This window comes from Athalia rosae, chromosome 3, assembly GCF_917208135.1.
Source record: "Athalia rosae chromosome 3, iyAthRosa1.1, whole genome shotgun sequence".
Classification (NCBI taxonomy): domain Eukaryota; kingdom Metazoa; phylum Arthropoda; class Insecta; order Hymenoptera; family Athaliidae; genus Athalia; species Athalia rosae.
This window is the reverse complement of record NC_064028.1, coordinates 954,913-966,643: the sequence shown is the minus strand read 5'-3', so window position 1 is coordinate 966,643 and position 11,731 is coordinate 954,913. Positions and strand designations below refer to the sequence as shown.

Sequence of the window (11,731 nt, the reverse complement as noted above, 5' to 3'; positions counted from 1 at the left end):
TATATTTCCAGTCTACAGGGTTATTGATCCTGTTAATTCCAGAAAGAAAAAAAAAAAAAAAATGGCCAATGAGTAAAATATTTTGTTGCCTATATTTTATTCCAGGATATACATAGTTTCAGATTGTTTTCATGTTAACATTATGGAGTGATATTTATGGTCATATTTTTCAGGTAATTTAAGTATCGGTAGGCTGTAGGATGCTTCGAAGATAAGGTTTCCCAGAAGGCAGATTTGTGACTTTGATGTTCTCGCCAAACATGGACTTGGCTTGTTCGTCAGTTACGGAGGGTTGTATCATAACATCATCGCCATTCTGAGAACAAATAAATTCACATTAACTTAAATATCTGATGTCTATAAACACTTTGAAGATATCTAGAAAATTGACGTTACCCTCCAATCAACAGGAGTTGCCACCTTATGTTTATCTGTCAGTTGTAGGGAATCAATGACTCTGAGTATTTCACTAGAAATGAGTGGAAAATAAATGATTACTTTCAGATGATGAAATGAATAATCTCAAAAAAGCTGCCGTACTCAAAATTCCTTCCAGTTGTAGCTGGGTAGAGAATTGATAGTCTCATTTTCTTCTTGGGATCAATTATGAAGACAGATCTGGCAGACAAGGGTAAACCCTGACTATCTCGTTCATCTGGATCCAGCATCCCCAGAGACAATGAGATCTCGCGATTTTCATCCTCTATTATCGGGTATGGAAATACCTCCCCTGTTATATTGCCATAGGCTCTAATATCCTTGATCCATTGGATGTGGGAATCAACAGAATTGCAGGATAATGCGATAACTTTAACGCCACGCTTTGCAAAAGCTGGTATCAGTTTTGCTACTCGGGCCAATTCAGTTGTGCAAACCGGAGTAAAGTCATTCGGATGAGAAAATAGTATTGCCCACCTGGAAAATGAAAAACCAAAAATCCAAATGCTTATGAGGGATGCGAGATCCTGATGAAGTATGAAAAAAATTCGAAAAGGGTTCGAGTTAGGGAAAATTAGTATCGTGTATATGCAGATGAAACTTAATTATTTCGATTCAGGAAAAAGTAGAACAAATTATCGTAACGCTGATTCAAAAGCCGGTTAGAGGTTATTCAACAAAGATTATTGAATCTTACGAGTCGCCTATCCAATCGTGGAATTCAATTGGACCGATGTCAGAGTTTGCTGTAAAGTTTGGGAAAGTTTCGCCAAGCAGAACCATATTAATGGGTTTAATTTCAACGATGAAATTTAGATATTTTAATTATTTGATAAAATAAGCTTGACGACAGAAACGTTCATAAAAATAACAAAAACAGAGTGTTCTCAAACATTCCTTATTGGGGCGAGGAGCGAAAGAGCTGCCACCGAATAGACTGCCAAATTCAACCTCTTCTCATCATTTTTGTTAACGCATTAACGCTTGTAGCGTCATCGTCTTGTTTTTCAAGCTTGTAATTCAAACTGGCAGTTCGTGTGAAAGAGACCGTTGGCTTATGCTTTTTTTTGTGATCAGTTTTAACGTTAATACTTGTGTCAAAGTGAAATACCCTGTGGTGCAGATGGATTCTTTATTTCGGTGAACGTATACTAGCAAGTATTTGCTTCATGCCATACATTGTGAATAACTATGTATTTTGAGGTAATATTTGGGATCATTGTATTTGAAAACTTTGCACTTGCCTGCGGTTGATCAAAAAATATATCCTGATTTTTTATTGTACAGGTAAACATTACACCCAAACAAAAGGAGGAACCTGTAGAAAGGGATCCTCAGACTCGATTGAACCTTGTACTAGCTCCGTTCCAACCCCAGACACGGATACATATAGAAGCAACTCTTAATACCACTGCGTACTTTTACCTCAACCTACGAAACCTTGGATCTCGACCGTTGAATGTAACCGTTGATAATTTTATGATGTATTTGATAATTGGCAAAGTATAATTCAATATTTGAATGTATTCAGGTACAAGTAACAAAAAAACCACCCCCAGAGCGTGCGGTTGTCCTGAGTTTGTCAAAATGGAAGATCCATCCTCAGCAAGACGAAGAGCTACTGATAAGCTGGACAGCACGAGAGTTAGGAACTTCTCGGGATATAATTCAACTGACTGATAGTCGCCGTATTAAGTATGACATTGCATTGACAACAACCACAATTACTGGAAAAAAACATGGAGCCAAAAATAATGTAAAGGAAAGTAGAGCTCAAACCATAGATGTGGTGAAAAAAGTATTGGTGGAGAACATAAGTCCTAAAAAGAAATGTGTACCGAAACGAATTTCTCATTTGTCTGAGAATATTGCAGATAATACTGTCAAAAACAGGTCAGCTTCTTCGTCTGTTACAAAATATCAGGGAAAAGAAAATATAACTGGACTTACAGATCTCCATTGGCAAACTCCTAAGAAAAGTAGCACAACATTTTTTGGTCAGAGGCAACACATAACAGATATTTCAGAGGGACATCAGAGAAATTTTTCTATGCTAATGGAATCAGATACCTTAGCCTTGACTCCTCCGCCATGGTTTAAAAATGATTCTGTACATTCAGAGAATATTAGTTCGGAGAGTTCTCAGTTCACAACTCAGAGTTACACAGCACTGCTTTCGTCACCAAACCTGGAACGTCAAGAACTCCGACGTGAAACTTATGTCACTGCACCTGTGTGCAAAAATATTACTTTTACCAATGAAGATATTAAAAATCAATTCGAAGATTCTCTTTCTCCAAGAATAACCAATTCTAATTCAGAGTTTTCACTACTGATTAATGGTTTGAATTTTGCATCAGCAAATACACCTACCTCTCAATTCAAAAGTGAAGTTCAAGATAGTCCTGATACTCATGAACCGTTCATTCCGCACAATGCTACACCAACCTCCAGTAAAAACAATACCTTTGAGATAGAATCCTCGTGGATAAAAAACGAATGCAACAACTCCGAAAATAAAGATCTATTTCCTGTACCCGAAACATCAGCAAAGTTATCTGAAACAAACCGGCTACTTCCGACAAGGCTATCTCGAAATTTTGCACGGCTCTCACCTGTTATGCCAGTTGAGTCAAATGTTGCAGCATATGCAGCGTCATCCTCGCCGATATGTGGTAATGAAACTGGAGATATCAGTGCTAACAATTCCAGATCTGGATTCTATGGTCTTACTTCTCTATCCAAACAACCCAATATAAGTGGTGTCAAAGAAGTTTTAGAAGCTGATCTGTGGGCCAAACCAATGAACCAATATCCTTTCACCGTACCAAAGTCTGGGGCTAGTCTAGAATCAATTCGCGAGGAATCAGTCAAGATAACGCCCGTTATAGACAAGACATACGTTAAACGCTTCAGTGATTCAAAATTCTCTAATGTATCTGCAACTCCAGATAATCGTAGGTTTGAAATTTCTCCACCCAGTAGAACTCATGCAAAGAAAATCTCACCAATTCGAAAAATATCGCCCAAGAAATATGCCAAGGTTAGCAAGGAAAAAAATACTCATGAGATACAAGGTCTCAAGAAGATAGCTGGCATGAACACTTCATTAAAACGTAATTTTTCCAATTTAAAAGAAAGACTTGGGCAGTTTCTTGTTTCCAGCTTTTGACTATTTAACGTGTGCATAATATTCTTCTAGGTAGAGGTAAAGTTTCAATACCTGGAGTACAGATTACAAAGCTATCACTCGCTGGAGTGACTAGAAGAAAATGTAACACTGAATCAAGTAAGGGCTTTGAAAATGAAGTTAGTATGAAGCTGCATGATCCAGATTCTTTTCTTACTAGACTTTGCAACCCTGATCCATTCGCTGCAACCACAACAGAAGATCCATTCCTAGCCAGGTGAACTCTGGGGAAAATTTATACTGATATAAAATTTATACTTTTGGGCAGTTAGTTGAAAAATGAAATGTCGCACACTTTGCAGTACTCTATACTACGATTATAACTGGGTAGAGAACCAGGAGGTTGAATTCAAAAAATGGCTTAATGCGCTGTTGACTCCACCTGAGCATCTCACATCGAATGTAGATACTCCACTCATCGATGTTGCCAAAGTATGGCAGTCTTGTCGATTGAAGGAAGATGTTTCTCTTGCTGAAACAAAAGAAGCTGTGTCAGCCAGGTATATCTTTTCGGTCTTCGTACAAATTTTCTGAACATTATGATAGTTTATGGAAATTTTATTATTTAATCACTGGTTTTCCAGGTATCATACAAATCAAAGGTTGAATACGTTGCGTAGAGCAGCTTGCACGATGCTTCGCAGCAACGAGGTTGTTTCTGTGCTGTCAAAAGTTACTGTATGTGTTGAGAGAGGAAATCTGGTTATCAGACAAGATCGTGATCTGCATAAAGACATTGGTGAGCAAAGAAAATAATTATGGCCATTGGGCAATATTTTCAATCACATGACGAATTGAAAAATGTATTTCCGGCTTTTTGTTCTACTTTATAGGGTTGCAGAAGTTAGTTTTGGAGCTATTTCTCTGTTATAATCCATTATGGTTACGAATTGCATTAGAAGCAATTTATGGCGAAACAATTCCGTTGAATTCAAACAATGATATAATTCGTCTCAGCAAATTTCTTTTGACAAGATTCTTCTCCGATCCGTCCATCGTGAAAGCTCATTCACATCAAACAGTTCTGAATCTTCGACTTCCTTCGTTCTTTGCAGTAATGAATAAGTTCATGTTGAAGAAGTTTCTTTTTGTCGTATATTTTTTAGACTATGCTAAAACTCATAAATTGATCGGACATGATCCATGCCTCTTTCATAAGCAAGCTGAGCATAAGGAAAGTAGGAGAATTTTACTGAAATTTTCTCAAGAATTACTCAGTGGTGTAGGTGACATTACTAGAGTATTAAAACCCTACGGATACGTATTAAATCATAGACAAAAAGAGCTAGATGAGTACAACTATGCCATCAATAATCTATCGCTTGACCTACGAGATGGAGTTAGACTATGCAGAGTGATGGAGTTAATTACTGGAAAGAGAAATTTAACGGTCGTTTGCAGAGTGCCTGCTATTTCTCGCCTACAGAAAGTTTACAATGTCGATGTTGCATTAAAAGCACTTGCAAGCTCCGGCTATGAGGTAAAAGGTAATATTACTGCCAAATGTATCGCAGATGGTCACAGAGAAAAGACGCTGTCTCTGCTATGGCAACTCATATACAAGTTCCAAGCTCCACATTTCCACAGAGCTGCAACGACTATTCAGAAGTGGTGGCGATCTAAACTTTGGTGGGTACGAGTAAGAAATTTCTTAAAAAAGAGAAAAAACAATGCTGCCAGCATAATTCAGAATGCGTGGAGATCATATCTTGCAAGAAACGAGTTGAAACGTTTAAGAGCTGAACATTTACTGATTTTCAAAGTTAAATCTGATGCTGCCAGAATAATACAATCAAAGTGGATGGCTACAATTAGGATGTGGAGAGAAAAAAAATACCTGCAACGACTGAAGTCATCTGCTATTATTATTCAACGCTCCTGGAGAAGATATCAGGCGACCAAACCATTTGTAACAATGTTTAAACGCAATCAGATTGCTTCCCGTATCATTCAACGATGGTGGCGAGCCACGAAATTGATGAGGCTCCAAATGTCCTTGTATTGGATTTTCAAGGATGCGGTTATAAAAATTCAATCATGGTGGAGAGCAAAGCTGGTACAGAAAGCAGCTAGCAATCGTTACAAGACCACTAAAAGAGCTGCCCAATTGATACAAACCAGGTGGCGAAGTAACCGACAAATGAGGGTTGTGCGAAAAGAATACCTCACAAAAATAAACGCTGTTGGAACTATTCAGGATTGGTGGAGACGTGAATTAACTTTCAAAAAAAATCGTAATGATTTCCTGTTAATGAAAGATGCAGTACGAGTATTAGAGAACTGGTGGCTGTTGCATTCAGCAAAAAGAAAATTACAGGCGCAATTCAACAAGGAAAATAACGCTGCGATTCTGATACAGCATAAATGGCGAACTCTTCGGATTAGCAGACAGCAGAGAATGACTTTCCTCAGAACAAGGGAGGCAGCATGTGCCATACAAAGTCGATGGCTGGCTAAGAAAAATGCTAGATCTGTACGGCAGTCTTATATTCTGAAACGGAACTCTGCAATCGTTATTCAAGCCTACTGGAGAAATTGGAGAGTAGGATTTGAACAACGCTGTTCTTTTCTTTCTTTGAAAGGGGCAGCAATCTGTATGCAAGATCGTTTTCGAGCAAATAAAACTACTCGTCAAGTGAGCGCAGAATATGCTAAATTGAAATACAGCACGATCATTATACAAAGGAAATGGAGGGCAACACGCCTCATGAGGCAGACTCAAAAAGATTTCCTATGCAAAAAGAAAGCAGCTGTCATCATACAAAAACAATATCGGATGATTGTAGCTATGAGAAGATATGAAACTAAGAAACGAGCAATTCATAAGCTACAGTTGTGGTGGAAGGCTTGGATTGCTGGCAAAAAAACAAAACTCTACTACGATCAGTTGAAATCTTCAACAATTGCTACACAACAAAAGTATAGAGCACGGAGATTGGGTGCCTCGGTCAGACAGGAGTTGGCAATTTTAAAAAGCAATACAATCTTTATTCAACAGAAATGGCGAGCTAATAAATCAATGCAGCAACAAAGAAATGACTTCCAAGCAAAGAAACAAGCGGTTATTAATATACAATTATGGTGGAAAGCATATCTGATAACCAGAGAGATAAAATCGTACTATGACTTACTAAAGTCTACAACAATTTGGGTTCAACATAGATATAGAGCGCGCAAAGCGGGCTCGTCTGTACAACAGGAATTTCACAATCTCAAAAAACATGTTATAATAGTCCAACGAAATTGGCGTGCTAAAAAAATGATGCAGACATGTAGAAGAAACTATTTGGTAAAGCGTCAAGCCACTGTCAAAATACAATCATGGTGGAGGGCTTTCTCAGTAGCCAAAAAAACTAAGTTGCATTTTGATATACTTAAATCTGCAACAGTTGCTCTCCAACGCAAGTTCAGGGCTAGAAAGTTAGGAGCTTCGATTAGAAGGAAGTATGAGAGTTTGAAAACAAACGTAATTTTTATTCAACGGATATGGCTAGCTAAAAAACTGATGCAGTCTGATAGGAATAAATTTTTAATGCAACGATGGGCAGTAATTAAAATTCAATGCTGGTGGAGGGCTATTATTTTAGGAAGAACTTGTCAAGAGCATTACGAAAAACAGAAGAATGCTGCAATTAAAATTCAAAAATGGTACAGGTGGATGGTAGATGATCGCATCAAGAGAAAATACTACGAAATAGCTTTTACATCTATTATAAAAATTCAACGCTGGTGGAGAGAAATTTTAGCGAGACGTGAAAGGATAAGGCAGAGAAGACGATCTGCGGCAACGATTATTCAGTCAATCTGGAGGGGTCACAAGGTTCGATTAATGCAGAGTCATGAAATGGCAAAGTTACGCGAAAGATCAGAAAAAGCTGCGTTGGAAGCTCAACCTTCGGCAACCCTAGCTCATAGACTTGACGTTGCTCTTAATATTGTACAAGAATATGATAATCTCGGAAAACTAATGCAAGGACTCACGGCTCTAGGTGAGTTGTACTTTATGTTTCTTTATTCTGTAATTTTTATTTGCTTCTCAATAACTAACCGTTTTGTTTTTCAGATACAGTTACTCATCTACTACCCCATGGATGCATCGCTTTATGCAATGCTAATTTAGTTTCGAAACTATACGATCTCTTACAACGGGCGAACAGATCACGTCCGTGGATGGACATATGTCTCAGAGCTTCTAGCATCTTAGTTTCTCTTGTAAAATATGCACCAACAAAGTCTTACGCTTGGCAGGTAAGAATCTATGATACAAATTCTTGATACTTAACGTTCGGAGATATTCCAGTACCTATTTATAATGCTCTTTGCAGGAGCAATACATCGAGACTATACTTCATCTGTTGACGGCAACTGTGGACAGAGAGACGGGCGTTTTTATCAATTTAGCAACACTGATGTGGCTGCTTGCTGATAGTCCGGCTCGTATTAAGGTGCGTGTTCAAATATTTCGTTTTTCGAAGTTAGGATTCAGTCGTTTTCTTTTTTACACAATTATCTCTCATTACAGGCAATAACAGAGTCGCCGTCAGCATCGCGAACGTTTGTCAGTTTGTCTAATTTAGTAACAAAAAAAAGAAGCAGGCTTTCTTCGGGCCCAAAATTAACTTCGACTAGTTGTATGCTTCCTAATCCCAAGCCTGATTGGGGATTGAAACACAGTCGCCCACGTTTATTCACATCCGTACATCACGCGGTCGGTGCTTTATGCAAAAGATTGAAAATCGGTTGAATCCAACCCTTGAATTATAGTTTATAATGTTTTACTTGATGATATTGTACATTATTTGTTTATTGTTCCTGATCATGATAATTTTATGTCTTGTTTTCTAATCCGTACAAGTGAATATGAATTTTGTCCCAGGAAGAAAAAAAGTAAAATAAAAAATGATGAGTCCACCATTGCTAAATAACCATTCGTGATTTAAAAGTACCGACGTAGGAGTTGATCGTGGGTGAATCTGAATAATGAGACTGTATTTTGGTAATACTTTTAATGCAATAAATATAATAAACAATAATTATTGTTTTGGCGTTACAGTTTAACAGTCAATTCTATACATACGCATTGGATTACAATAATTTTGCATAAAATGCTGAAGCAGTAGATGTATATTAGTATAAGTGATACAATTTGCTGCGTATAGTATAACATGTGGTGTAAAATCCCAAGTATGACAGCTACAAGAATCTTCTACAAGGACGTTATCAAAGCTAGCATAGTTTTGAAGTTACAAGTTGATATAGCTTTTTTTTCCTCTGCACCTAGCTTTTATTACGAAAATAGTCAACTTTGCTGTAAGCTCTGCCACGATTTGAACCTGGTAGATAAGATAAAAAAGCAGTGTTGTGGATGTTCACACAATCGCGCTACGTAAAACTGTGGCTACACTACTTAATAACACAGTTTTTCTTTATAGAAGAAGCTACCTCGCCATCCTGATCCGATTTCGTTCATTAGAAGCTATAAAATTTTCCTTAGAAATTGTTAGAAGCGAACGATGTTCTCTGGGCGAAGCGCGTGGAAAGGGATCATTTGAACGTTATTCCTTGTAGCTGCCATACGAACATTTTGAAAATGAGAATTTATTTATAGAATTAGGAGGATAGTTCATTATAATGTTGTCTCGAGTCTGTATATTACAATTATAAATTGTGAATGTAAATTTTATTTACATAACTACGCAAAAATAATATTATAAAATACTTCCAACTTAGTTCTCGTGAACAGACTTAAGCTCTTTGATCTGCTTTATTAGGTATGCCTTTTCGTCATTGAATTGTTCGTCTTCCGAACGATCCGTATGAAAACGAGTAAGGAATTCGATTAATTTTTCTTGATTACGAAGCAGAATATCCAGAATTGGCTTTGGCTTGTTTGGATTAGCAACAAAAACCTGGAAAAATTTAAGAATAATTTTATCACACTTGTTCGCGAAATCCCAATCATTTCGACAGAAATTTAATGATCATAGGTCACCTTAAAAACGTGGAAAGCCTCAAATTGTATATTGCGTGATTTTTCTTTAAGCATGTTCATCATGAGCTTTAAATTATCAGGGTTTGAAATGTACCGGGTCATGACCTGTGAAATACGAACAAATAATCAGATCAGAGATTCACTGAATATCGGTTGAATTCGAAGAAAAATAACTTACAGTAAAATTATGTCTGTCCAGAAGAAGTTCACCCAGTAATTTTAAACTCTGTCGACGCGTAACGTAATTTTCTGAATTTAATAACCTTTGATAGTGTGAAAAGACTTTGTCGTAATTCACTTCTAAAAATTCGGCGCTAAGTATCTTGTGTCTTGTTAGTAATTCCTAGAATAATAGAAACTTAATTGAACGGTCTGCATTCATTAGAGAAAAAAATATCACAAGTTGACGCAACACTGGCTACCTTAAACGTAGAAAAGGCATCTGATGCTATATCGAATGTGGAAACTTCAACGTATCGAAAGAAATTGTAAAAATCATCGGAATAAATCATTATTTTGGCCAACGCTTCGTATCGGGCACATTCCCTCAGCATCGTCCCACAGTTGAGGGCAATATCTTGATGCTCGTAGCTTAAAATAGAAAAATTGTTTCCTTTCAAATAATTCAACCTTTAATGTGTTTCAAAATCATCAATAGTAATCTCTGAACTTACCCAGACATAAGAGTAAACAATATCTCGGGTTTTGTGCATATATACTCGACCGTTGGGGATCGTGTGCCAATTTGCCTCCGTAAAATATTGTTGAATACTTGAGCCACATCTTTTTTTCCCTTTGAATCATAACAGATGACAATCAAGCATTCTTTTTTCATAAGCGCCTGCTCCTTAATTGTTGAAGAATAACTAAAGACTCACCTCAAAATCTATGCGGCTCAGGTTCTGCACAAGCAATAATAGCAGGTTACTGTTGTATAGCTCTTGTGCTAATTGAGCCACAACAATGTCTGCCTGGGGTTCAGCCTCAGCAGTACCATAGAGCATGTTTTTAATATGAACCAAATTTTTGCTAACATCCTCTTGTGCCTGAAAAATGAATAAGACCATGGGGTTGAAAATAGAATAATAAATGTTTTACTTTTGGAGCATACCTTTTCTACTTTTTTATCTCCACGTTCCAGAGCATTCACAGCCTCCTTCAGAGCCTTCACAACCTCCGCCGGACTCTTTTGAGACTTTCCGAACAGAGGCATGATTTCTTAGAAGGTGCAAACCTTGAAAACAAATGGATGGAAACCTCAGAGATTGATCATTCCATACAGCTTTTATGATATTTGATATTATGCTTGTAAACAATGAACAAGAATACAACATTGCACTGGTGGGATTTCACTAAACAACGGGGTTCCTGTCAGACGAACAAGAATTCATATTTTTCAAAGTAATGAGAAATACTCAGACTCTGTAATATTGGGATTAAGATTTCAGCTATTCAACTAATGTTAACATGTGTTCATGTAGAGCCAAGGAATAAATGAAAGTTCATTGGCAAGACGGCAAGAAAGAATCGAAAGCAAGTGCATGGTTGATAAGAAATATCTAAACAGAGTTGGGTACAGGTACGAGTATCTAGAAAGATAACCTATCGTTATAAAATATAGTTATATAACTTTGTATTTGAATAGTATTATAATCTTACCATTCAATCAAGAGCCAAATTAATATACGCAGTTGTTTCTTGGCACTTGTGGCACTGATTTCCTTCTTAGTAGATCATTTATATGTAAAATGACACTGACGTATTTTGCGGTTATAAATAATTTATTTCTCAAGGCGAAGGAAAATTAGTTAGGCCTAGTAGACTCGGGAGATTTGAATTATCGATTATTCGGTATGTTTTTAATTTCTTAACAGACCTCTTTAACCATTTATATTCGCTAATCTCTCAATACATCGCATAACTCAAGAGTGCCATTTAACACAAGCTCGTCACTGCTGCTAGCGCACTGACATTGGTATTTGGTGCTGTTGCCGAGCGACTATTGGCCATTTTTCTTGTTACTGACCGCCCCTAGATCCAATCCAAAAGGCGGTCCAAGAAGCGCAGTGAAGCGCAGTGAACATCATCATCCAGACAGTTTGAAAATTATT

General features: G+C 37.2%; 3 protein-coding genes across 3 annotated transcripts; 1 reads left to right on the top strand and 2 right to left on the bottom strand.

The window, feature by feature from the left end:
• Positions 1–78: 78 nt before the first annotated feature.
• LOC105685450 (peroxiredoxin-6) lies at positions 79–1,340 on the bottom strand. Its single transcript, XM_012399526.3, has 4 exons — positions 1,136–1,340; positions 541–915; positions 397–469; positions 79–316 (listed from the first exon to the last, which is right to left on the bottom strand). The coding sequence occupies exons 1-4, from the start codon at positions 1,219–1,221 to the stop codon at positions 179–181; spliced, it is 672 nt and encodes a 223-aa protein (XP_012254949.2). The 5' UTR covers positions 1,222–1,340; the 3' UTR covers positions 79–178.
• A 115-nt stretch (positions 1,341–1,455) lies between these two features.
• Positions 1,456–8,661, top strand: LOC105685386 (protein abnormal spindle). The gene is made up of 10 exons (XM_012399415.3): positions 1,456–1,641; positions 1,726–1,899; positions 1,970–3,554; positions 3,641–3,845; positions 3,931–4,128; positions 4,213–4,367; positions 4,462–7,617; positions 7,692–7,876; positions 7,954–8,073; positions 8,151–8,661. The coding sequence occupies exons 1-10, from the start codon at positions 1,630–1,632 to the stop codon at positions 8,370–8,372; spliced, it is 6,012 nt and encodes a 2,003-aa protein (XP_012254838.2). The 5' UTR covers positions 1,456–1,629; the 3' UTR covers positions 8,373–8,661.
• On the bottom strand, positions 8,620–11,581 carry LOC105685388 (protein Mo25). Its single transcript, XM_012399417.3, has 8 exons — positions 11,280–11,581; positions 10,732–10,854; positions 10,499–10,666; positions 10,295–10,413; positions 10,043–10,211; positions 9,799–9,963; positions 9,621–9,725; positions 8,620–9,537 (listed from the first exon to the last, which is right to left on the bottom strand). The coding sequence occupies exons 2-8, from the start codon at positions 10,831–10,833 to the stop codon at positions 9,355–9,357; spliced, it is 1,011 nt and encodes a 336-aa protein (XP_012254840.1). The 5' UTR covers positions 10,834–10,854; positions 11,280–11,581; the 3' UTR covers positions 8,620–9,354.
• Positions 11,582–11,731: the final 150 nt, after the last annotated feature.

Excerpts from the sequence above, each read along its gene's own strand:
- LOC105685450 (XM_012399526.3), bottom strand. The coding sequence starts at position 1,221 with ATGGTTCTGCTTGGCGAAACTTTCCCAAACTTTACAGCAAACTCTGAC. Across the intron at positions 470-540 it reads ACAACTGGAAGGAATTTTGA|TGAAATACTCAGAGTCATTG; the intron begins GTACGGCAGCTT and ends ACTCATTTCTAG. Across the intron at positions 317-396 it reads CAACTCCTGTTGATTGGAGG|AATGGCGATGATGTTATGAT; the intron begins GTAACGTCAATT and ends ATTTGTTCTCAG.
- LOC105685388 (XM_012399417.3), bottom strand. The coding sequence starts at position 10,833 with ATGCCTCTGTTCGGAAAGTCTCAAAAGAGTCCGGCGGAGGTTGTGAAG. Across the intron at positions 10,414-10,498 it reads TGAGCCGCATAGATTTTGAG|GGAAAAAAAGATGTGGCTCA; the intron begins GTGAGTCTTTAG and ends TATGATTCAAAG. Across the intron at positions 9,964-10,042 it reads ATGCCTTTTCTACGTTTAAG|GAATTACTAACAAGACACAA; the intron begins GTAGCCAGTGTT and ends CTATTATTCTAG.
- LOC105685386 (XM_012399415.3), top strand. Across the intron at positions 3,555-3,640 it reads CATGAACACTTCATTAAAAC|GTAGAGGTAAAGTTTCAATA; the intron begins GTAATTTTTCCA and ends ATATTCTTCTAG. Across the intron at positions 7,877-7,953 it reads CAAAGTCTTACGCTTGGCAG|GAGCAATACATCGAGACTAT; the intron begins GTAAGAATCTAT and ends TGCTCTTTGCAG.